This window comes from Mustela erminea, chromosome X (genome assembly GCF_009829155.1).
Source record: "Mustela erminea isolate mMusErm1 chromosome X, mMusErm1.Pri, whole genome shotgun sequence".
NCBI classification, from domain to species: domain Eukaryota; kingdom Metazoa; phylum Chordata; class Mammalia; order Carnivora; family Mustelidae; genus Mustela; species Mustela erminea.
Genome location: NC_045635.1, coordinates 26,600,242 through 26,625,714, shown reverse-complemented (window position 1 = coordinate 26,625,714; position 25,473 = coordinate 26,600,242). Strand labels below are relative to the sequence as shown.

General features: G+C 43.1%; 1 protein-coding gene across 12 annotated transcripts in view; it reads left to right on the top strand.

The window, feature by feature from the left end:
- DMD (dystrophin) overlaps nt 1-6,810 on the top strand; it is a 2,094,983-nt gene extending 2,088,173 nt beyond the window's left edge. For all 12 annotated transcript variants that reach the window (XM_032330377.1, XM_032330378.1, XM_032330375.1 and 9 more), the window contains one exon: nt 4,258-6,810. In XM_032330377.1, the coding sequence (XP_032186268.1) occupies nt 4,258-4,355 (98 nt within the window). In that variant the 3' untranslated portion in view covers nt 4,356-6,810. The remainder of the gene's footprint in view (nt 1-4,257) is intronic.
- The last annotated feature ends 18,663 nt before the right edge of the window (nt 6,811-25,473 follow it).

Here is a 25,473-nt window from a genome sequence, read left to right as displayed (position 1 = left end):
CCCTACCGTTTTCTGCCAATGCCCTGAGTTTTTTATTCTACTGGAATGACTTCATTTTGTTTTTGTTTTCTTTTTTTCTCATTCCTACACTCCTGTCCCACTCTAGTAACTTTTTTTTTTTTTTTGAGAACTTACTGTGCCAAGCACTGTTTTAAGCACTTGCCATCTTTTTCATGAGGTAATCTTCATGCCAAACCTCTGAGGTAGGTACTCCTATCAACCCCATTTTACAAACTGGGAAACTGAGTCAGTGAGAGAGTAAGCAGTGTCTTCAAGGTGACAGAGCCAGAATTTGCATCCAGGCCATCAGGGTCCAGGGCCACACTCTTCTGCTGAATTGCCTCCTGAGAACGGGGTATCAAAAAGACTCATATCACGTCAGCTAGCCCTTTAGAAAGTTCTCTGTTTTCACTTGGCCTTTGGAAACCCAGGTAGAACATAATAAGGTTAAAAACTAAAAGTTGGGAGTCTTGAGGGTTTTTTAAGTGCTTATGTATGGGTTAAAAGGGGGTAGGGTACAATATTATCGCTGAATGTGGTGTGAGGTTTTTCAGGGAAAGCTGGTGCATGCTTTTATCAGAAACAGCATCTGAACATTCAGTTTCCTAATCAGAGGGCTAGTAGATGACAGAGTGTTGACTGACAGCCCAAGGGAAACAGGCTTGTCCTTACCAAGAGTTTAGCATGAAGGATGCGAGAAGGAAAAGCTCTTCCATGGGTGGCCATAACATCCACTCTTCTGGGAGACAGGATGAACAGGGAGAGAGTGCTGACATGAGAAGATTCTAGATCCTTAGCAACAGGCTAGACTGGAGGAGTTCCTGATTCATTTAAACATAAGGAGTCATACTGGAAAGTCTGCCAACACCATGCCGTGCAAGTCTAATGAATTTAATGATCCTTTAGTGTTTTTGCACCAGTGCTCTCTTCCAAGGCTTGGGACACTGGGTTCCTAGGGAGTTGGGGGGGAGGGATAGTCTGGGAGGAGAAACAGGAAACAAATGGGTGAAGCAGAGAGTGTTCCTGATGGTTTGCCTGGCTCACGTACTACTTAGGTGAGGCTTCTTGAGTTCATTCTTATGGTAAGTGCCCCTTACAATTTCTCTTAAAGTTTTACAAAAAAGCTGCACCTTAATTTTGAGTGCCCTGAACATGTTGCTCTCATGAACAAATGAATCTTAGAAAAGGCCAGCCCGTGTATCATTCAAGTCACAGAGGCATTTGGAAACTTTATTACCCGAGCCGTATTCCAGTCAGATACGTTTCCAGAAAACCCCAGAATCAAAGTGATGTTTTTATTGTTAAAAAATCACCTCAAAGATACAGTAGATCAGATAGTTTTTTAAAGATTAAATTATAGAGAAGAGAAATACAAATTTCACTACCCCGGCTTTGCTGTGGCCAAGTGAATGCTAACCATTTATTTGGGAACTGTATTTAAAAAAAAAAAACAAAAACAAAAACACAGAGTGCCAGCTTGCTTTTGAGGTCTTGGATCTCTGCCAGAAAGTCTCAATTCCAGTCACTGCCGAAGAAAACAACGACTTCAGGCAGTGGTGGCATGGGACTGAATGGGTTGCAGTTCACGCCAGCTTGGAAAAACATACCGCTGCCCTCATGTTCAGTGCATGGTGTTTGTGTTCAATGATCCTCACTTAAGAATGGATTAATACTTTCTATGGACTCATTTTTATGTCGACTTGTGCCTGAAGCCGACTGAAGATGCCTATAGTCCGGCCTCCTCCTCAGTGCCTCTCATGTTCATAGTATGAGATTTTAATTTTGACTTTGGAAAAGTCTGTCAGGTAAAATTAATGACCTCACTGATGTTTTGCCTTCCACACATGGATAATAGAACCAGGATACAGATCTGTTTTCTGTATCCCTATCACACTGTAGTTTTATGCCTCCACTGGATTGAGTTACGATTCTTTGGGGCAGTATTCTGTCAAAGGGATAGAATATTTTTCTGGCTCAAAAGAACACCTCCATGAAAAACACTGCTGTCATTATTCTGGTGAAACAGGTATTTATAAATAAAGTAACCGAAGGCATACTATAGATACAGTGCGGGGACTCTGAAGGTGGTTCTCTTTTCTAGTGCAGGGAGAGCCTTGAGGTCATTTGCGAACATTTAAAACCGTCCTGACAGGTGAAAGGCCACCGCACATTTTGTGGGAGGGTGTGTGGTGTATTAAGAATAACCAACCTCTCTTTTTACCCAGTCACTTTTTAAATATCAGATACCCCTAGAAATGATGCCTCTAGAGAGTCTCAAGAGTTTTCCTTCCGGGTAGTAACTGAACATCATTTCAAGGAGTAGAAGCACCGCATGACTATGTAATCTACAAGGCATTTACTCATGAATTGCATGCTGCCACGTTCCCTAGCCCGCAGGTTTAAGTAGATACTTTTTGATTATTATCAGTAATTTCTTTCCTGTTCAGTTTAGGTTTTATAAGACATTCTCTACCTCGCTGGTGGACTCTACTATAGTTAGAGGGGAATGATGAGAAATAGTGTGACTTCTGTCCAGGTATCAGGTTGGAAAGGTCTTGGGTTTTGTTTGTACTGGCTTCCTTAATCACTGCTAAAACAGCAAGTCATTGAAAAATTTCAGACCATCCGTTTGTTTTCAGTTACATGCGAATAATAGGGTAGAGCTCCCAGGGTTGCTGGGCTGTGCAAAACAGATACAAAGGAAGCCCTTTAGCCTGGTGCTCTCAGCTCTAAGGAGCAGCAGAGAACCTTCTGGGTCCTCCAATGGTTTTTATGGTTTTGAAAAGCCGAAGATGACTTCAGTTCTTCACTGAGGGCTGCCATGCTCCCAGCCCGCTCTGAGTAGAACACCTGCTTTGTCCAAGTTTTCCTCTTCGCCATCTCAAGCAAAATTCCACTTGATTTTTTAAAAACTGATTCTCACTGAAACTCTTGGCGTTGATGAAGGTCCACAAGATTTGCACACATGATCACCTTCGTGTAAATGGCTGGAGGGTGTGAAACTTTTAGTAAGTCTTAACTTGATCTGGTGCCAGCACTGGGTAAGTGCCGGCCTCTAAATCCTTTTCAGACCCTCTCTCTCATGTGCTAAAAAACGACAGGTCTCTTGAAGCAAATACTAGAACAGAATTCCTGCCCTAGTCTATCTTTACTTTTTACAGGGATTTTAACAATTATGAGAATCCATAAAGTTGATACATGGCAAGGTAATAATAGCCTTGTAAAGCATTTTTAGTTCTAAAGGCAGTACTCCAAGAAGAGAATGATTTAGTAATGTCCAAGAATTAAAATTAGCTATATAAAAATATGGGACATATAGGAAAAGGCAAGTCATAAAGCAGGTCTCAAATTAGCTTCCTCTAGGTCGGAATTCTGCCGCAGAGTAGCAGGGACATGGTGCTGCTTTGGGGCTCCATGCTGGGGGGATCAGTGCTAGGTCATGTAACATTATTATTAAAAGGCTCTTCTGATAGTTAACCTCCATTTAGGAGGAGAACAAAAGTAGATTCACCGGATACCCAAATCCGTGCTCTGCATGGGGGTCATGTTGAAATTAGGCTCTAGAGTCACTTGGAATGAAAAGTGACTTTTCTGAGGAAGCTTCCAAATTCCTATGTTAATATACAAAGAGGTTGATTCAAGAGTTTGTTTTTCAATTCAAGTAAAAGCAGAGAGAAAACAATCTCCACCAGAGCCTTAAAAGTGAGCCGGCGGCTTGAAAGAGCATGGAAGTGAAGATCCTGTGTCATGGTCGTGGTGGCAGTGATGAGAATGGTGATGACCATACGTAGTGGCACTGGCAGTGGTGACAGTTCTGGGGGCGGGGGGTAGTAGATGATAACTGAGAATTCAAGTACAAGGGCACAGTAAGTCCTCTCCCATGACGAGGCGGGGAAAGTCCATCCCATCGAGAGGTGGTCCTGTTCCAATAGGAAGCTTGTGCTTCTCTGTGGAAGCCTCCGGCTAGAGGCTTCTTCCATTGGGAAGATGAGTGCACTCTCTGACACTTTTCCACTGAAATGACCATGGCAGCCTGATCTGGTATTAAGCTGATACTAACAACGTGGAATGGCTTCATTAACAAGGCTTTGCTTCTTCCTGGAAATGGGTGAACAACCAAATCCTGTTGTGTAGACCCTCGGTGCAGCTTCTGTGTTGTCTTCAGCTAGAGGTGGGGAAGGATCTCCCAGATGGTGAAGAGTCAGGGTGATGTGATCTGCACCTAGTGTCACATCTCTCTCTTTCTTTGTTTTCCAGGACACAATGTAGGAAGCCTTTTCCACTTGGCAGATGATTTGGGCAGAGCGATGGAGTCCTTAGTTTCAGTCATGACAGATGAAGAAGGGGCAGAATAAATGTTTTACAACTCCTGATTCCCGCATGGTTTTTATAATATTCATACAACAAAGAGGATTAGACAGTAAGAGTTTACAAGAAAAAAAAATCTATATTTTTGTGAAGGGTAGTGGTACTATACTGTAGATTTCAGTAGTTTCTAAGTCTGTTATTGTTTTGTTAACAATGGCAGGTTTTACACGTCTATGCAATTGTACAAAAAAAGTTATAAGAAAACTACATGTAAAATCTTGATAGCTAAATAACTTGCCATTTCTTTATATGGAACGCATTTTGGGTTGTTTAAAAATTTATAACAGTTATAAAGAAAGATTGTAAACTAAAGTGTGCTTTATAAAAAAAAAGTTGTTTATAAAAACCCCTAAAAACAGACACACACACACACACACATGCACACACACACACACACACACACAAACTTTGAGGCAGCGCATTGTTCGCATCGTTTTAGCGTGATATCCATATGAAATTCATGGTTTTGTTTTTTTTTTTCTTTTCTGGCCTCGTAAAGATAGGACTTCCTCTAACACCACAAATGACTACATCACTTTGCCCTTTCTGGAGACTGAGTGGGACTGGCTATGGGTTCTCGCTTTCCGCATCTATATGTCTAGAAGTATGTAAATACTGTAGGTATATAGATAAAATAGACCGGACTTTCTAGAGAACTTTGAAACTTCTTGTTCCAATGATCTGGCCACTTCCTCCCGAAAAGAGATTGCTTCTGGTCATCTAGGCTTACCTGCTTGGTCTAGAAGGAATTTTCCCTAGAGCCTGAAACCAGGAGGCAACTCCCACACTAGAACATTGTCGGGGGCTCCAGCTGTTTCTCATTTGAAACTTGCCACTGACAGCTACGGTACTGAATTTTTTAAAAAGGGACAGAGGAATGAACACACGGGACTCACTGTCCGAGTAATCCTTCAGCTGGGACAGTCAGCTTCCCGCTGCTGCCAGTGCCTCCATCTACATGTAAGGATGCCTCAGTGGAAGTCACGACATCAGAAGACATTTTTAACTCGCAGACAGTTAAGAAGGACTTCATGGTAGGGCTGGAGGGCTGTGGATTTGCAGCCAATCCCTGGGAGGGAGAGGGCCACTCTTGAAGTAAAGGATTGGATCTTTGTAATTACAATGAGATCACACTCTTCCCTCACCTCACAGTGAAAACAGCAGTGGGTAATTGAGGGCGTTTTGCTTGCTTGCTTGCTTTCTTGCTTTCTTTCTTAAAGATGTTTTTTCCCCATCACAAGGAGTTTTTAAATGCCACAAGGCTTCATTTAAAATAGCCCTTGGGAAGGTGTGTAAGAGCCTCATCACGGTGTGCTCCTGTGAAATCCCCACCCAGAAGCCCGTGCGTGAGCTTTGTTTCCTGCCTGCTTCCCATTTCTCTACAAGGAATTCCACACAGGTCTGGAAGGGGAAACGTAGATGGATTCCCGTGTTCCAAAGGGTACTCCAAAACCCTTGCTGGTGGTTGAGGAAGGTTAGAGACACAAACAAACATTGTTCAAAGAGAGTAACCCACGAGGACTAACTGGTAGGAACAAGTTTTACTCTCTCATCTTCTTAGGCTTTCATTTGTTTTTAATCATTCATTCACTAGAAATCACCGTGTGACCTGTTGTTTTGCAAATCTGTTACCTCTTAGGTCAGTGTCATTAACTTTGCAGAGTGGGTTTTGTCTATTTTATTAATGATAATTAACATGCTTCTCATGCTATTTCTACCTCACTTTGGTTTTGGGGTGTTCCTAATAATCGTGCACACTTGATTTCACAGCCCCACTACTTGTCCATCGTGTGAACATTTTTCTCATTTTTCCTGTCATTTCTGAAAGAAAACCCAAAGCTCTAAGGTAACAGAATGACATAAAGATTTGGTTTTAGTCGTGCATTTTTTTTCCTTTATGTGACACTGGACTTTTTCTTTTCCCTGTGGATTTTTTTTTTTTTAACCACAATTAAAAGCAAGGGGTTGTGTTACTTCATACTAAGCAGTTTTAAGTTTCATTCTAAAAGCAGAGGTAAATAGAGTGCATAATTTTGTTTTAATCTTTTCGTTTTACCTTTTAGACATTAGTTCTGGAGTGAGTCTGTCAAAATATTTGAATAAGAACTGAGAGCTTTATTGCTACGTTTTAAGCATAATTTGGACATTATTTCGTGTTCTTTATAACCACCAAGTATTAAAACTGTAAATCATAATGTAACTGAAGCATAAACATCACATGGCATGTTCTGTCATTGTTTTCAGGTACTGGGTTCTTACTTGGGTATCATAATATATTGTGTTTTAACACCAACACTGTAACATTTACTAATTATTTTTTTAAACTTCAGTTTTACTGCATTTTCACAACATATCAGACTTCACCAAATATATGCCTTACTATTGTATTATATTACTGCTTTACTGTGTATCTCAATAAAGCACGCAGTTATGTTACAAAAATGTTGAATACAGTATTTTGTCTTTGATTTTTAATGACATAATACATTGATATGGTTGACGAGTGAAAAATTGAGAAAGCCAAGTGGTGAAAATACCTTATTCCCACATCATGCACACTGGCCTGTGAGCAAATGTTAATTTCTTCTGTCTCCTTCCAGACGATCACACTCGTGAAAGCAATTACAAACCCACGGTCCTTCTTTGGTCCTCTTCTGACACCTGAGATAGATAGCTTTCTATGCACTTGGCTCTGTACCTTGTTTTTTTTTTTTTTTTAACTTAGAAATGGACTCAAGATCCAGCCATTCTTATTTATATCACAAGAAATGTTTCCATCTCAATACGTAAAATGCTTTCTCATTCCTTTTTTTTAAAGTTGCACAATATTCCAGTGTAGATTAGTGGGATACCACTTCAGCTGCCCTCTTCCGTGGGACATGTGGGTTGTTTCCCGTCTTCTCCAGAGACCAACAGTACGGCACATCTTTTGTGTAGTCATGTCACTCATGCCAACGTCTTATCTGTGGGATGCATGCCCACAGGGGAGATTTCTGGACTGAAAGTGCAAGCGTGTAGAGCTGGGGCAGATCATTTTGGTGCAGCAATAGTCACAGTGCTCATTCGGTTTCCTGCTTCAGTCCTTGAAAGCAGAGGAATTAACCCGTGTGTGATTTACATTTGCTTCTCAGATTTCATTGCTCTGTTACTGTTAACACACCAAATCTTGGGGGGCAGTAAGAGCAATAGGAGTCTCACCTAAAAGGATACCCCAGTACCGGTTTGGGGGAGGGTAGCCCTACCTCAAAGTCATGATCATCAGGACTAGAGGGAGATTCCCTCGCCCCTGTCCTGCTCTGCTTCCGTCCTAACTGCAGAGGCGGCGAGGCAACGAAGGAGCTCATTTGGCTCCCCTAATGAGGGGTGACGTTTGCCTCTGACCGCAATGCATGTTCGCCTGCAGCGTTCACACCCCAAGGGTCCAAAAACATTGTGAGGTCCACCAGGTGAAATCTAGTGATTCTGTAAGAGGGAAGGGTCAAGCTCATTAAGAATGATGCTGAGTGAGTATTACAGCGTTTCTGCTAGGAATCACCTGTTCAGTTTCTGAAGGTGGGCTGATGGCGCCGGCCCAAGCGAGTACAGTCATGAAAGATGGCTCCTGGAGTCCACGTACACCAAGACTACTACTCACCGTATTTCAATCCACCCTGGATCCCTCCTACCATCCCCCAAACCTGCCTTTGCTTGAAACACCCCAAAGCGCTCTTTGGATGGCATGAAACTAGGTCACCGAGGAACCCAACACTTTACCATGGCCACCGCAACCGCATGTGGTCTCTGAGATGGGTGTTTTGGCTTTCCATCCCACACTTGACACAGGCTGGGGGGGGAAGGGAATTATTGCAGTCAAAATGTAAAACGGATCAAGCTGGTGCGGCCTGTGCACCAGCAAGCAAAATGTATGTTTAGGGGAAAGCACGCAGACGAAGGGCTGTATCCTGTGAGTGGGGATGGCGTTCCCTGAATCTAACACTGAATGGTGGCATGGATACCAGGACAAGCACTGGAACACTTGCAGACACTTTGCTTCAAATTAAGTGTAACAAGACACGAACAGAATTCTTTCCCACAGTGGCATGATCACTAGAGTAGACCAACACATTCTCCATCACTCTTCGGACAGCAGAGTGCTCCGAGCTCATGGACTTACTTAATAACATGAGAGCAGCAACATGTCAGACTTGCCATAATAAACAATATTGTGTGTGTGTGTGTGTGTGTGTGTGAGAGAGAGAGAGAGAGAGAAAGAGAGAGAGAAAGAGAAGTTTGGGAATATTTGAGAATGGCTTTTTTAAAAAAAAAAATTTTATTTATTTGAGAGAGTAAGAGCACAAGAGTTGGGGGAGAGGGATAGATTCCCCACTGAGCAAGGAGCTTGATGTGGGGCTCAATCCTAGGACACTGGGATCATGACTTGAGCTAAAGGCAGACCACCACTGGGTGGAGCCACCCAGCTACCCCCAGAGTGCCTTTCTTACGTAGCAAGGGTTATATGTATATAGTCACATGAGGCTTAAATTCTATACATATATGTATGTGCATTTGTGTAATTTTATATACACACACAGGATCAAGTTTTAGCTCTGCTGTAACTTGAGGTCATTCAAGCTCACAGAAACATTGCGAGAACAGCACAACGAACCCTTATATGCCCTTTATCCAGATTCAACAACTGTTTGCATGTTGGGCCATTTACTTTTTCCTTCCACATAGAGTCTATTTTCTTCCCAAACCATTTTAAGAGTTAAGTTTCAGACATCATGCCCCTTTATGCTTAAATACTTCAGGTAAATTTCCTAAGAACTAGAACATTTTCTTGTATAAGCACATGACCATGAGCAAAATAAAGAAACTTAACATTAAAGATACCATCTACACAGCAACATTCAAATGTTGTCACCATGCAATGTCTTTCATAGTTATGTGTGTTTCCCTGACCTGGTCAAGAATCTAATTCACGAGCCCATGACATTTAGTCCTGTCTCTTTGATCTTCTCTGATTCGGAATGGTTTTTCTGCCTTTGTCTTCAAAGACCTTGACATGTTTTAAGAGTACAAGCCAGTGATTTCGTAGGATGTGCCTCCATTTGGGTTTGCCTTATGTGCCCTTCATGATTAGATGAGGGCTATGTGGTTTTGGTAGGAATAGAACACAAGCAACAATGTGTCCCCACACCTCCGAGAGGAGGCGTGTTACAATGGTCCATCCCATTCTTGGTGATGTTAGCTTTAGCCTTGGTGAAGGTGGTACCTCCAGGTTTCTACACTTGGTATACATTTTAAGACCTAATTATTCTTAAGCCTATAGGTTCACCTAGAAAATCTTACGATTTTCCTAGGTATTACTGCAGATGATCTGTGTAAAATAGGGCCCCTTCCAGAGAGTTCCAGTTAAGATGGCAACATGGGAGCCTCCTGAAGTCACCTCCTCCCACAGACACACTCCGTCTTCACCTCCATACAGAACAAGTCTCTCTGTAAGAAACCCTGAAACTAGCTGAGTGACTCCAGTACATACCAGGCAAGTGACAAAAACGGGAGGAGAAGTGGAGACACAAGGTCACCATAAACCCCATCCCCGGCACAGCAGCGCACAACCAGGAGGAAACTCACAACTCCCACCTTCTCCCTGAGGAGTGATGGGTTTGGACTCCACATCTGGCACCCCAACTTTTAAGACTTCCTTGAGAGATAAGGGACCCCTAAACCTCTAGCTTTAAGAGTCAAAGGGGCTTGTGTCCATGAGATCCACAAGCCTATGGTGAAGAAGGAGACTCGTGGTAAAGGGCTCATGCAGACTCACCACAACTAACCCCCTAGGGCACAACACAGAGGCAGCAGACCAAGATGCCCAGTCTTTCCTTGAAAGAGGCCTATTTGCTTCTCCCACTAGCTGCAGCCCAAGGGGCAGGCTTCTAATTGAATGCATACGTCGTGACAGACTGCAGCGCTCCCCAGAGACCCTAGAGGACAGCAGATGCTATTTTTGTGCTCTTCCTTGGACTCACTCCAGCATGCCAGTCCCTCCCAGAAAGGAACTTAGGCACAGGTCTGGCAATCTGGCCCGGGGGCGCTACTGTCCAGGGGATACCCCTTCACCCTCTGGCTCTGCTTCATTCTCAGGTGCCACGGGACTGTAGCAGACAGAGAAACTGTTCTTAGCCAACTGTCCCCACCATCCCACCCCGGGCATGGCACAGAGCCCACATGTAGAAACACTACGTCCTGCCTTAGAAGAGGCCTATCTGCTCTTTTTAATGGCTGAGGCCTGAGAGACCAGCTTCTAACTTACACATGTGGAGGGGCAGATTTGATACTCTACAGAAACCAGACGATGCGATCTTCACCTCTCCCTCTGCTTCACTCCAGGGCACTGGTGTCTCCCATAAAGGAGCTTCAGCACATGTCTGGTGCCCTGCTTTGTACAGCCACTGCCCAAAAATGCCCCTTGATCAGCTGGCTCTGGTAGCCAGTGGGGCTTCTGTTCCTCCATCCTATGGGACTATAACAGAGAAACTGTTCATCAGCTATCCATCCCCCCAACCAGGGTACAGCACAGAGGCAATGCACGGAAACACCCACCCCACAGTCTTCCTCTGAAACAGAGGGCCCAGCTTCCAATTAGCCTGCATCTAGGGGCCGACACTGACAGATCTCGGCACACCATCAACCACTGGGAGCCATTAAGAGCAAAGAACGCTGCTTCAGCTACATCCACAGTTCCCAGACTATGGAAAGAGCCCATATGTCCATCAACTGATGAATAGACAAAGATGTGGTATATATATACAGTGGAATAGTACTCATTTTTTTAAAAAATGAAATCTTGCCATTTGCTACAACATGGACAGAACTAGAGGGTATTATGCTAAATGAAATAAGTCAGTGAACGAAAGACAAATACCATATGGTTTCATTCCTACATGGAATTTTTTTTAAGATTTTTATTTTTATTTATTTATTTATTTGACAGAGATGACAAGCAGGCAGAGAGGCAGGCAGAGAGAGAGGAGGAAGAAGGCTCCCTGCTTGAACAGAGAGCCCGATGCGGGGCTCGATCCCAGGACCCTGGGACCATGACCTGAGCCGAAGGCAGAGGCTTTAACCCACTGAGCCACCCAGGCGCCCCTCCTACGTGGAATTTAAGAAACAAAACAGATGAACATTTAGGGGAAGAGAAGGAAAAATAAAATCAGAGAAACAGAGAGGGAGGCAAACTATAAGAGACTCTTAACTCTAGGGAACGAACTGAGGGCTGCTGGATGGGAGGATGGTGGGGGATGGGGTGACTGGGTGACAAGCATTCAGGAAGGCACTTCATATAATGAGCACTGGGTATTATAGAAGACTGATGAATCACTAAATTCTATCTCTAAAAATAATAATACGCCATATATTAATTGACTTTAAACAAAAAATTTTAAGAAAAGAATGCTACTAGACAATCACAAAGGTTTCAGAGACAACCTAGAGCTGGGTGGGGTTAAATGGTTAAGGTCCATCTCCCACACACACCACTCCTTCAAGACACAGACCACTCCTTCAAGACCAGGAGAAGTGGCTATTTCACCTAATGCATAAAAACAAATGCAGAGAGTCAAAGAAAAAGCAGCAGCAAGAAATATGCTCCAAAGGAAGGAACAAGATAAAATCTCAGAAAAAAAAAACACTTCAATGAAACAGGGATAAGTGATGTAATCTGATACAAAGTTCAAAATAACAGTCATAGTATACTCATCAAAGTCAGGAAGACAACAAATGAACAAAGCAAGGATTTCACCAAAGACGAAATATATGAAAATACCAAATAGAGGGGCACCTGGTGGCTCAATTGGTTAAGCATATAACTGTTGGTTTGGGCCAGGTCATGATCTCAAGGTTGTGAGATCAAGCCCTGCATCTGGCTCCACACTTAGCACAGAATCTGCTTGAGGATTCTCTCTCCCTCTCCCTCTCCCTCTCCTGCCTCTGTGTGCGTGTGTGTGTGTGCAAGTGTGTGTGCGCACACATGCACATGCATGTGCATATGTGCACTCTCTCTCAAATAAATAAATCTTTTTTAAAAAATACTAAACAGAAATCATAGTGCTTAAGATTATAGTAAGTGAAAGGACACATTCAATAGTGGGGTTCAGCAACAGGCTGTATGAAGTGTAAAAAGATCTTATGAACTTGATGATAGGACAGTGGAATTCATCCAGAGGAGCAAGAAGGAAAAAACAAAAAAAGTGAAGATGGCTTAATGGACTTATGGGACACCACCAAACATTAGAGGGGTCCCAGAGAAGAGAAAGGGGCAGAAAACATATTTGAAGAAATACTGGCTGAAAACTACCCTAACCTCAGGAACAGAGACAGACATTCAGATCCAGGACACCCAGAGAGCTACAAAGAAGAGGACTCCAAGGAGACCCAAGCCAAGACACATTATAATTCAAGCATCATACATTAAAGAGGATTTTTTTTAAATCGCAAGAGAAAAATGAATTGTTACATTCAAGGGAATGCCTGTAAGACCATTAGCAGATTTTTTTAGAATTTCACAGGCCAGAAGGGAGTATCATGTTCTATTCAAAGTGCTGAAAGGAAAAAAAACTGCTAACCAAAATATCTAACAAAGTTGTCCTTCAGAAATGAAAGACAAGAGTTTTCCAGAGCAGGAAAGCTGAAGGAGTGTAGCCCTATACTGGCTTTGTAAGAAATGTTGAAGGGAACTTGTGCTCTCTCTTGCTCTTCCTCTCTCGCTCTCTCAAATGAATAAAATCTTCAAAAAATGTTACAGGGACTGCTTAATTTCACACAAAAGGATACAATAACTGGAAAACATTAAAGTATAACTCTCACTGGTGATGGTAAATATATAGGTAAATTCAGAGTAATCTAATGCAATGGTGGTGGGTTAATCACTTATAAATTTAGTATGAAGGTTAAAAAAAAAACACAAAGTATTGGGGCACCTGGGTGGCTCAGTCAGTTAGGCATTCGACTCTAGGTTTCAGCTCAGGTCATGATCTCATGGTCATGAAATCAAGTCCTGTGTCAGACTCCATGCTCTGTGCAGAGTCTGCTTAAGATTCTCTCCCTTGCCTTCTGACTCTTCCCCACACTCACACTCATGGGCTCTAAAAACAAATAAAAATATCAAAGTAGTAAAAATAACTGTAACTACAACAATTTGTTAATAGATACATAAGACAGATATAAATTATGACATCAGTAACAAAATGTGGGGGTGAAGGTCAAAATGTAGAGGTTTAGAATACCTGTTAACTTAAGTTGTTAACAACTTAGAATAAACCATTATAAATTTAAGATGCCTTTAAGTGAGGCTCATGGTAACCACAAAGCAAAAACGCACAGGAGATACACAAAATAAAAAAATAAGGCATCTAAGCATACTACTCCACAAAAGCATCATATCACAAAGGGAGAGAACATAAGAAAGGAACAAAGGAATTCCAAAACAACCAAGAAACAATGAATGAAATAGCAGTAAGTTCACACCTATTAATAATTAGTTTAAATGTCTGAGGACTAAATTTTCTAATCTAAAGACATTGAGTGGTTGATGATATTTTTTTTTTTAAAAAAGGACCCAACTTGGGGCACCTGGGTGGCTCAGTGGGTTAAGCCACTGCCTTCGGCTCAGGTCATGATCTCAGGGTCCTGGGATCGAGTCCCACATCGGGCTCTCTGCTCAGCAGGGAGCCTGCTTCCCTCTCTCTCTCTCTCTGCCTGCCTCTCTACCTACCTGTGATCTCTCTCTGTCAAATAAATAAATAAAATCTTAAAAATAAAATAAAATAAAATAAAAAGGACCCAACTTTCTGCTGCTTACAGGAGACTCACTTCAGCATTAGGGGCACACACAGGCTGAAAGGCAGGGGATGGACAAAGATGTTCCATGTAAGTGAAAACCAAAAGAAAGCTTGGGTAATTACACTTGTATCAGACCAAGCAGACTTTACAATAAAGACCACAGAAAGAGAAAAAGAAGATCATTACGTAATGATAAAGGGGTCAATCCAACCAGAGGATACAGTGTTTGTATATGTTTATGCACCCAACATAGGAAATATATAAAGAAAAAATTAACAGACCTAAAGAGAGAAATACACAGCAATACAGTAGCAGCAGGAGACTTTAATATGCCACTTTCACCAATGGTAGACCATACAAACAGAAAATCAATAAGGAAACATTGAGCTTACACGGATATTAACAGAACATTCCATCCAAAAGCAACTCAATAGACATTCTTTTCAAGTGTACATGTAATATTCTCCAGGACAGATCGTATGTTAGTTGACAAAACAAGTCTTAAAAAATATAAGAAGGCTGAAGTCCTATCAAGCAGCTTTCCTAACCACAGTGGTATTAAAGTAGACATCAGTTATAAGAAAACTGGAAAATTCACAAATATGTTTAAATGAAACAACAAAGAAAATCCAGGGGCGCCTGGGTGGCTCACTGGGTTAAAGCCTCTGCCTTCGGCTCAGGTCATGATCCCAGGGTCCTGGGATCGAGCCCCGCATTGGGCTCTCTGCTCAGCAGGGAGCCTGCTTCTCCCTCTCTCTCTGCCTGCTTCTCTGCCTACTTGTGATCTCTGTCTGTCAAATTAATAAATAAAATCTTTAAAAAGAAAAAAGAAAATCCAGAAAGACTTATTGGTAATAAGATGAATCAGTAATCAAAAACCTTAAAACAAACAAGAGTCCAGGACCAGATGACTTCAAATGTGAATTCTACCAAATACTTAAAGGAAATTCATACCAATCTTTCTTAAACTCTTCCAAAAAATAAAAGAGGGAATACTTCCAAATTCATTTTAGGAGGCCATCATTAGCCTGATACAAAAACCATACAAGGACACCACAAGAAAAACCAATTATAGACCATTATCCCTCATGAATATAGATGCAAAAATTCACACCAAAAGATGCGCAAACCAAATTCAGTAATACATTAAAAGGATCACACACCATGATCAGGTAGGATTTATCCCAGGGATGCAACAAAGGTTTTCCATCCACAAGTCAATGTGATAGGCCACATTAACAAAATAAGTGATACAAACCATATGACAATCTCAACAGAAGAAGAAATATACTGACAAAATTAAACAACCATTTATAATAAAAACTCTCGAGACAAGTTGATATATACAGAACATACCTCAACATAATAAAGGCCATATCAGATGAGTAAACAGCTAATATCATATTCAGTGTTCAGAAAAAAAAAAAAGCTTTTCCTCAAAGAAAGAATATGACTAGGATGTCCACTCTTACTACTTTTATTCAACATAGTATTGAAAATTCCAGGCGAAACAGTGAGGTAAGAAGAAGAAATCAAAGGCATCCAAATTAGAAAGGAAGAAGTGAAACTTTCTATCTGCCAGTGACATATTATGCAGAAAGAAACCTAAAAAAAACCCCAACCACCTAAAAAGCCCACCAAAAACTACAGAATAAACAAACTTGGTAAAGTTGCAAGATACAAAATCAGTGTACAAAAATCTGTTGTGTTCCCATGCCATAGACTAATAATGAAGTAGTAGAAAGAGATATTAAGGAAACAAGCCCACTGACAAGAAATAAGTATTGGCAAGGATGTGACGGGAACCCATGGGCACTGTTGGTGGGAGTGTCCATCTATACAGACACTACGGAAAACAGTATGGATGGTTCTCAGAATTTTAAAAATAGAACTACCTTATGATCCTAAAACTCTACTTTTGGGTATTTATCTGAAGAAAATGAAAACACAAACTTAAAAAGATATCTGCAACCCCGTATACACACCCCTAGGTTCACCGTAGCATTATTTACAAGTCAAGATACAGAAACAACTGAAGTGTCCTTCAATAGACAAATGGATAAAAAAAAAAGATGTGATATATACATACACACACACACACACACACACACACACTATTCACCCATTAAAATAGAGTGAAATCCTGCCATTTGCGACAATACGGATGAACCTTGGGGGAGTTAATACTAAATGAAGTAAGTCACACAGAAAACGACAAATACCATAGGTTCTCACTTACATGTGGAATCGAAAAAATGCACGTGTGCTCACAGATTAGATACACAGAACAGATTGGTGGTTGTGGGTGAGTAAAGGGGGCCAAATTTTCAGTTATAAAATAAATAAGTTGTGGGGATGTGATATATAGCATAGTAACTATAGTTAATAATACTGTATTTCATATTTGAAATTGGTAAGAAGTCAATCTTAAAATTTTTTTCCTTGTGATGAAAACTGAACTCTGTAGGGCAACAGATGTTAACCACACTTACTGTGGTGGTCATTTTGTAATATACACAAATATCAAGTAATCACGCCATATCCCTGAAATTAATATGATGATACATGTCAATTACAGTTCGATTGTATGATCATTGTATGATGATGATCATCATCATCATGAATTCTCAAAAAGAATCCCACTTATCATTTCATGAAAAGAATAAAATACCTAGGAATGAATTTAACCAAAGAGGTGAAAGACCTGTAAACTGAAAGCTGTAAGACAGTCATGAAAGATATTGAAGAAGGCACCAATAAATGGAAGGGTATTTTGTGCTCTTGGGTTGGAAAACCTAATATTGTTAAAATATCCATACTACCCAAAGAAATCCACAGATTTAACAATATTCTGTTAAATTCCAGTGACATATTCACAGAACTCTAACAGCCCTAAAATTTATATGGAACCACAAAAGACCCTGAATAGTCAAAGCAATCTTGGAAAAGAACAACAAAGCTGGAGGCATCATGTGCCACGATTCAAATGATATTATGAAGCTACAGTTATCAAAACATAAAAATGTGGCATAAAAATGGAAACATAGATCAATGTTGCTGAACAGAGAGCTCAGAAATAAGTCCATGCGTATACGGCCATTCGCAACAAAGGAGCCAAGAACATAAGTGGGCAAAGGACAGTCTCTTCAGGAAATGGTGCTGGGAAAACTGGAGAGTCATAAGCAAAAGACTGAAATTGGCCTATTATCCTATACTAGAAACAAAAAATCAACTCAAAATGGATGAAAAAATTAAAGGTAAGGCCTGAAATGGTAAAATTCCTAGAAGAAAATACAAGGGGAACATCTCTTTGGCCTAGGTCTCAGCAGTAATTTTTTGCATTTAACACCAAAAAGCAAAGGCAACAAGAACAAAAATAAATAAGTGGGATTACATCAAACTAAAAATCCTCTGCAGCAAAGGAACCCATTAATAAAATTAAAAGGCATCCTACAGAATGGGAGAAAATATTAGCAAATTATACATCTGATAAGAAGTTAACATCCAAAATATACAAAGAACTCATACAACTCATTGGCCAAACAATAACAATCGTATTTTAAAACAGCCAGAACATCTAAATAGACATTTTTCCATAGATGCCATACAGACGGTCAACACATCCACGAAAAGGTACTGAATGTTACCAATCGTCGGGGAAATGCAAATCAAAATCACAATGGTTTACCACCTCACACAGGTTAGAGTCCTATTACCAAAAAGAAAGCAGTTGGGCTGGGTCCGAAAAACCGTGTTATTCAAGGGACAGGTTTGAGGAAGAGTTGGTGATGGTCTCCTGGGAGGAATTCCAGGCACTTCAGACACCTCCCTGCTGCCCGAAGGAACAAGGGGCCCCTAAAATAGTGGGAGCCTTTGGGCTGCTGTAGCTTTGGACTTCGGCAGACATCAGATGGGGCCCCCAGGAGCCCAACCCAGAAATCTGGCTCCCTGAGGTCCTTTGGCCTCCTGGAAGGCAACCAACTTTTGGCCTGTGCAGCTCAGTCCCCCTTTCTGGCTTTGGGTGTTCACGCCCCTGCTCAGCCTTTGGCCCAGATCCTGGTCTCTCACACCTGACTGGGTCCCTGGAGCAGGTCACCTCCACAGTGAGGGAGGGTGCATGGAGCTTTCTTTCTCTCTGGCAGGAGCCACATTCCGAAAGAATGAGTGTGGGAGGAGGGGTTTCCAGCACCCGGTACCCCCATGTTTCTCACCCCAGACTCCCATGTGTTCTCTGGAATCCGAGATCCCAGGATATGTGACTATTTCTGGCAAGAATAACAGCGCCTGGGGCTTAAGGTGCACTGAAGCTCAGCGAATCCTAGACCATTGTCTCCCTGAACCGGTCTCTGCACCTGCCACCCCACCACCGCCCCTGCCTCCACGGCGAACTGGGGGAGTGAACTGCGCATGCGCTGGCGGGGGCCGGGGTTCTCTGCAACATTCTGACGCTAGGTACTTGGAAGAACCCAGGCAGGTTCCTCCTACCATTCATTGTGCAATTGCATTCTAAAAAGACACATTTCTCAAATGGAAGCTAAGGCTAATCTCACCAAATCGGTCCCAAACACGTTAAGCACTTTAAACCAACAAATTATTACTAAATTCAACGAAGCATTAAAACCATGGATTGGGGATACTTCATCTCTGTTTTGTTCTTAGCTTCTTGGGCTTTCCAAGCTCACCTGGTAAGGCGCAGCCTCTCTGTGGTGTGTCGTACTCCCACACATCCCAGGAATGCCCACGCCTCAAACCTTGATGGCTGGGGGGTGGCCAGATGGAGCCTGTCGCCTTCAGCTTCCCGCAAGTAACCCAGAACGCCCTGCAATTAAAAACCAGTCTCTCTGTAGGCGGTGACGTGAAAACAGCTGGGAAACACAGTGCTGAGTGAATACTGGAACCACCAAGAGAGTCGAGGTTCCTGGTTCAGTAATTCCTGCCCAGCATGTTGACAATGATCAGGTATCTGTAGCTAAGATGGGTAACTCCTCTTAAGCCACAAGAGGGTAAACATTCAATTCTTTTTTAAAGTCACTACAGTGACAGGGGACTTCGGGCCACGGGGAGGCTTCTGCATACATCCTTCCCACCCTGTGCTCCTGGGTTTGATTTCGCCTTTACCTTGTGTGGACAACTGCAAGCCCCCACACCAGGGCTCCTGGCAGTCCTAGCTCCCCAGCCTCACTCAGGGGTTACGCTGATTTTCGTCATGTCATTATCAAGAAAACCCTTCCAGCTCAGCAGTGCCCTGGTTGCCGGAATAAACTGCCTAGCCATCCTACCTGTAACCAGGTCACACATAACTCACTGCAACTGCAATGCTTCTCAATAGAGATGCTTAGTATTGGCCTTGGCACTGGGACAATTCTTCATTACACACAACTCCGCCTTACTTCGCAGTCCTCCGGTACTGGGATGACCAAGTCCCCTCCACCCATTTCCCTGTGCCTCCTGGGAAAACGGTAGAGGACTGCTGGTTCTCTTTCCTACCCGAATACCAAATACGGGCTGTGTTCTTTGCAAATTCCCCCTCACCGGCAGGCTCCAGCTCTTAGATTTTAATGGCCTTAGTTCTTGCATGCTTATCCTCTTTTGTCCAACCCTCTAGTCCCTTCCCTCAAGTAATTTACTGACACCATCCCAGTTGGAAACACTCTCCATGCGAGAAAAGCCGGGAAACAAAGAGATGTTTTCCAAGGGTGGAGAAGGAAGTTATCCCCATGACTTTGCATTCATTTCAATGTAACAGCTGACCTTGGCGCACATGCGGCTTGTAGCTGCTCCCAGTGCATACCGTGTGCTCCCGGCCCTGTCCCTCTTGTCCTCAGGGGCACGCCACCCACACCCCAGCCTTGGACAACAGCGGCTGCTGACGGCTCACAGTGGCGTCCCTCTCTGGGCATTGCCTTCAGCCACAGAGGACTGTCTTGGGCACGTACCACCACCTCTCACGAAGGAACAGCCAGGGCCAAAAAGTGGCTGATGGAATCATACAGACACCTCGTCCCCTGGCCTCATTTTGGGATGGTGTTGAAAGGCCAGGCCAGCTCCAGAGCCGGCCGTGGGAGGGGTTGAGGCCTCCGTGGCAACACGCCATGGAGGGGAGCTCCTCTGCCCCACCGGCCTCCCTCACTGCCTCTCCCACCAGCGCGCCCCGGGCAAGCTTCCGCACGAGACTCATCCCAGGAAACCTCCTGCAGGTGAGCGCTCCCGCTGCGGAAGACCCTCCATTTCAGGAGCCCAGGGAGAGCGTCGTTAGTTTGCCGTTAGTTTGACGGAAACAGTTGTAAACCGAGACAAGAGTAACTTACACTGTACCCCCCCCACTCCCGTCTCGCCAGTCTGCTGCCCACTGTGCTCAGACCGTCCCTCTGCTCCTGACCCTTGGCCTTGCCTTCTTCCCGCGTTCACGTTCATGTCCGCTCACGTTCTGCGCCGCAGTATCCTTTCCTTCCCCCACACTGAGCGCAATCACCCTCCTCCCCCCGACCCCCAGCTGATTGCCTCGTGGCTGCTCGCACCAAAAAGCTTCCACAGGATGGGCAGGGATGTGCTCTCCCTTAGTACAAACAATCCACCTTACCCCTACCCCCGCCCCTGCTCATCGTATGGCCCGGGGCTCACTCCCTGAACCTCTTGTCTTTAATGGAGATGCTAGCTTGGTGGTCTCATTGCGTCTCAGGGCTATAAATACCTTCAGTGTGAGCATGACTCCCAGGTCGGCGTCTCTGGCTGGTGCTTCGTCCTTGAGCTCCCGATATGTAGACCCGGTTGCCTTGTCCACATCTCTACCTGGACGTCCTCCAGTCTTCTCTAACTCACCATGGCTGAGACTGGGCTCCCGGTGGACCCACCACAACCACCTCCCTGCCACCTTCTAAAACGTTCTCAACGGCAGCCCTCAATGGCAACTCCATCCTTCCAATGGTTCGGGCCCAAAGTGCCATCATCTGCGACTTCTTTTCTTTCTCGCATCAGCAAATCCCGTGGGCCGTCCCTTCAAAATATATCTAGAATCTGGTCACTTCTCTGCACGTCTGCTTCCACTGCCCCGGTCGGAGCCGTCCTAATCACGCTGCTGGATCATTACAAGAGTCTTCAGCTGCCACCCTCGCTCCTTCAGGCTCGCCTTCACACAGACTGATCCTGTTAAGGCATAATCAGATCAGGCCTGTTTGGGGCTTAAAGCCCACCGACGGCTCCCCATCCCAGAGTAAAAGCCAAAGTCCTTCTAGCCTCAATAAGGTTCTAACACAATCTGAGCTGCACCTCTGTCCCCAGCCCAGCTACCTGCCCCTTTGTCCACTCTGCTACACCTATCGGATGGCCACTTTACTGTTTCTGAAACACATCAGCCAGTTCTGACCTCAGGGCCTTTGTACTGGCTGTTTGCTCTGCCCACCCCCCAACCACCAGATGCCTGTTTTTGTGGCTTCCTCACCTCCTCCAGGTCTTTACTCAAAATTCACATGGTTGAAGGAATGTTTGGGCCTAAGATGGAGCCGCTTCTTTCTGGGTGCCACGTCAGCAAACTGAAACTTAAAGACTCGAGTGTCGTGTCCCTGTAAATGCTCAGCTTGGCCAGAAACACAGTATAACCAGTCAGCCAATCCCCACCTATTACCACCTCTGGGTTCTATACTTACTGCCTTGTTCCCTTATCTTCATCCTATAAAAGCCTCCTGCCTTCCTCTCTGTTCTGCAGTTTTCTGGACCCTTGGGAATGGAGGCTGCCCATTTCATAAAATATAAGGGTTGGTTTGTACCACCTGAATTGTCTTCTTTAATCATTTTTCACAACCTTCTCCTTCAAACCTATCTTGGGCACTAGTGGAACTGCAACCCCAAACTCTATGCCTGCCCTGCCCCCGTTCATGTGGCTACATCACACTGCTTATCAGCTGGCATAATAGAATTCTTGACTTACATGTTTTGTGTATTATCTGTCTCCCCTAGCTAGAATGTAGAGTTTGTAAGGGTAGGGATTTGGGTCAGTTTCGTTTGCCATGATATCCTGGAGCTCCTACAACTCCTGGCACGTAGAATGTGCTCCGAATGAGTGAAGGCGCTAGGGAGGATACAAAGGACACAAGGAAAGTCACATTTAGGGATTTCATATATTAGCTTTTTCTTCCGTGGCCATTCCTCATGTTCTCTTTATGGCGCAGTATTCAGAACTTCAGGGTGAAAGAGACAGACAGTCCAGCCACATTCCAGCAGAGTCACAGACATGATGGCTTAGCAAACAAGATCCTAAAAGAAATAAACAAGGGAACTGGAATTTCATACAAAAGGGAAGAAACCAACTGGGGTGATTTAATGTCTTATGCTGAACATGATGACTAGTTGTTCTCCAGCTCTACTAAATAGAGAACCACCACCCCTACTGAAAAAGGTGGGGAAGTTAACTTGTAGCATCAAGTATTTGGGAGGATCTACAAGGAAGAATACAGGGGCAACCAGCCGGGCTAAATGCCGGAGGCAGTGGGTTCGTCTCCCTCTGGAAGTTTTTATAGGAGAATGCATTCCCCTTCAAGTCTGGTCCTATTGGACAGCAATGCAGGCAGCGGAAAAGCTAAAACAACAACGTCTCATGGCCTCACAACAAAACTTTCCCTCCTCTGCCTTATGTGGCTGGATGTCTGGTCTAAGCCTGGCCTTTTCCACATACGACGAGACTCCCCACGGCCCCGCATGACTGCTTAGCACCCTGTGGCCCATTCTGGCGTTCTGCTCCAGCACAGGTCAATAAGTCATGGGAAAGTCTTCCTCCAGTCTTTTCTTGACCTCCTCTCAGGCTCCTACCATGTTTCTCTTTAAAAATGTTGGCATCCTAGCTCCTAGATACAGAGAACGGATAGGGAGAGCAAATGCCTCAAGGGGGACAAAAGGTACCAACTTCCCCTTATAAAATATATAAGTCCTGAGGGCGCCTGGGTGGCTCAGTGGGTTAAAGCCTCTGCCTTCAGCTCAGGTCATGATCCCAGGGTCCGGGGATAGAGCCCTGCATCGGGCTCTCTGCTCAGCGGGGAGCCTGCTTCCCCCTACCCCCCGCCTGCCTCTCTGCCTACTTGTGATCTCTCTGTCAAATAAATTTTATATATATATATAGAGAGAGAGAGAGAGAGAAAGAGAGAGAGAGAGAGAGACCATATATATATTATATATATTATATATAATTTATAATATAAATTATATTTTATATATGTATATATTTTATATATATATATATATATATATATATATCTCCTGGGGATGTGATAGACAGCACAGTGACTATAGTTAATAAGACAGTACTGTATATTTGAAAATTGCTCAAAGTACATCTTCGATGTTCTCAGCACAAGAGGAAAATGTCTAATTCTGTATGGTGACAGGTGGTCACAACACTCATGTTGTGACCATTTGGTAGTGTATGCAAATGGCAAATCATTATGCTGTACAACTGAAACTAGCGTAATGCTATAGGTCAACTATACCTCAATAAAACAAATAAATAAACAAGTAAAAAACAAATAAATAAATATCTTTGTTATCCTGAAACTCTATAGTATACCTTGACGTACTGATATAGAACTCATACAAAAATTCTGTAAGATGTTGTAACTGTAAAGTAGGAATTTGCGGAAGGGTTTTTTTCTACCTCTGAAAGCATGACAGTCTCAACAATTACATGACTATTCATAACGTAGGCATCTACTGGGTTTCTGCTTCATGCCAGGCCCTTAGGATATGAAGTCAAAAGGGGGTTCTATGTAACTCACAGTCCACTAGAGGGTCTGGGTAAGAAATAATTGCTGTGGGTCATGCTATAAGCTCACATAAACTAAAAATGATAGCTCAAGGACGGTGTGCTAAGCAAAGAGGTAGAATCAGGCAAAATTTCATAGGAAAGACCCCCACACTGGATCAAACACTTCCGTTTGCATGCACTTATGATAATAACCTTTCCTGTGTTTTGTTTGGAAAAGCCCCTTTTCAGTTAATTTGATTTTCAGCGTAAATTACTGTTCCCTGTGGTATATGATGGTCATGAAAAGGTCCTGCATGGAATTGGCAGCCAGATGTCTAATAGTGTAACATGCAGCCCAAGGATCACAATTGCCAATTAAAAAAAAATCGACATTTCTGGTCACATTTAGCAAAGCTTATGTAACAGAAAAGTAGTTTGACTCCATCAACAACCCCAACTGAAGAGCATTGCTGTACAACAAAACACACATAGTAGGTCCTAATTAATTTTTGGTTGTATTTCACTCTTACATAGGTGACTCAATGAATAAACACATAATCTATGCATGTATTTAATAAATGTATACAATCCCCCTTTCATCTAAAATGCAGTGTGTTTGGAGGTTTCTATTAAACACTGCAGATTTCTAAACTATAAAAAAATTTAGAGAAGAAATGAATGATTCATATTAATAGCAAGAATTGTTATGCTAATTGTGAGTTATTTGTGCTCTGTACTATTTTTTGCTTTCTACTGAATAGTCATTATCTTCCTCCATGTTTCTCTTTCAATTCATTTGGAAAATAAAAATGAAGAAGCTGAATAAGGAGATACAGTCCGATGTCTGCATTCTGAAGTGTCAAATTAAAGTGACCATGTAAGTCCTGCCCAGCTTCAAAGAGTTATAAAAGTTTCTTTGGCAGATGATGCAGTCAGGAGAAGCTAGGTTGGGCTGCAACAACAAATAGACCCCATGATCTCAGTTGCTAAACTCAACAAAGATTCCTTTTGAGGCCACAACATAGATCAGGGACCAGTCTCCTAACATTGTGCAACTCCACCATTTCGGGGGCCTTTGGGTCCAGCCACATGGAGCAGAAAATGAGAATATTTTGAAAGCACATTGGTGGGAGGCACAGATCATTTCTGTTCATATTCCCATTGGCGAGAATTCAGTCATAATTTCAGAAACTCACTGCAAGGGAGGCTAAGAAATAGCTTTTCTGGGTGGCCAGGCAAAAGAAATGGATCGGTGAACATGTAGCCCGTTTTTGACATAGAGGCAGAGAACTAAAAACACTTTTTATGGAGCACCTGTGTGGCTCAGTGGGTTAAAGCCTCTGCCTTCGGCTCAGGTCATGATCCCAGGGTCCTGGGATGGAGCCCCACACAGGGCTCTCTGCTCAGCAGGGAGCCTGCTCCTCCTCTCTCTCTGCCTGCCTCTCTGCCTACTTGTGATCTCTGTCTGTCAAATAAATAAATAAAATCTTTAAAATAAAAAACACTTTTTATTCAAGATATGTTGTATGTTATGATTAGTTTCCCAAGTAAAC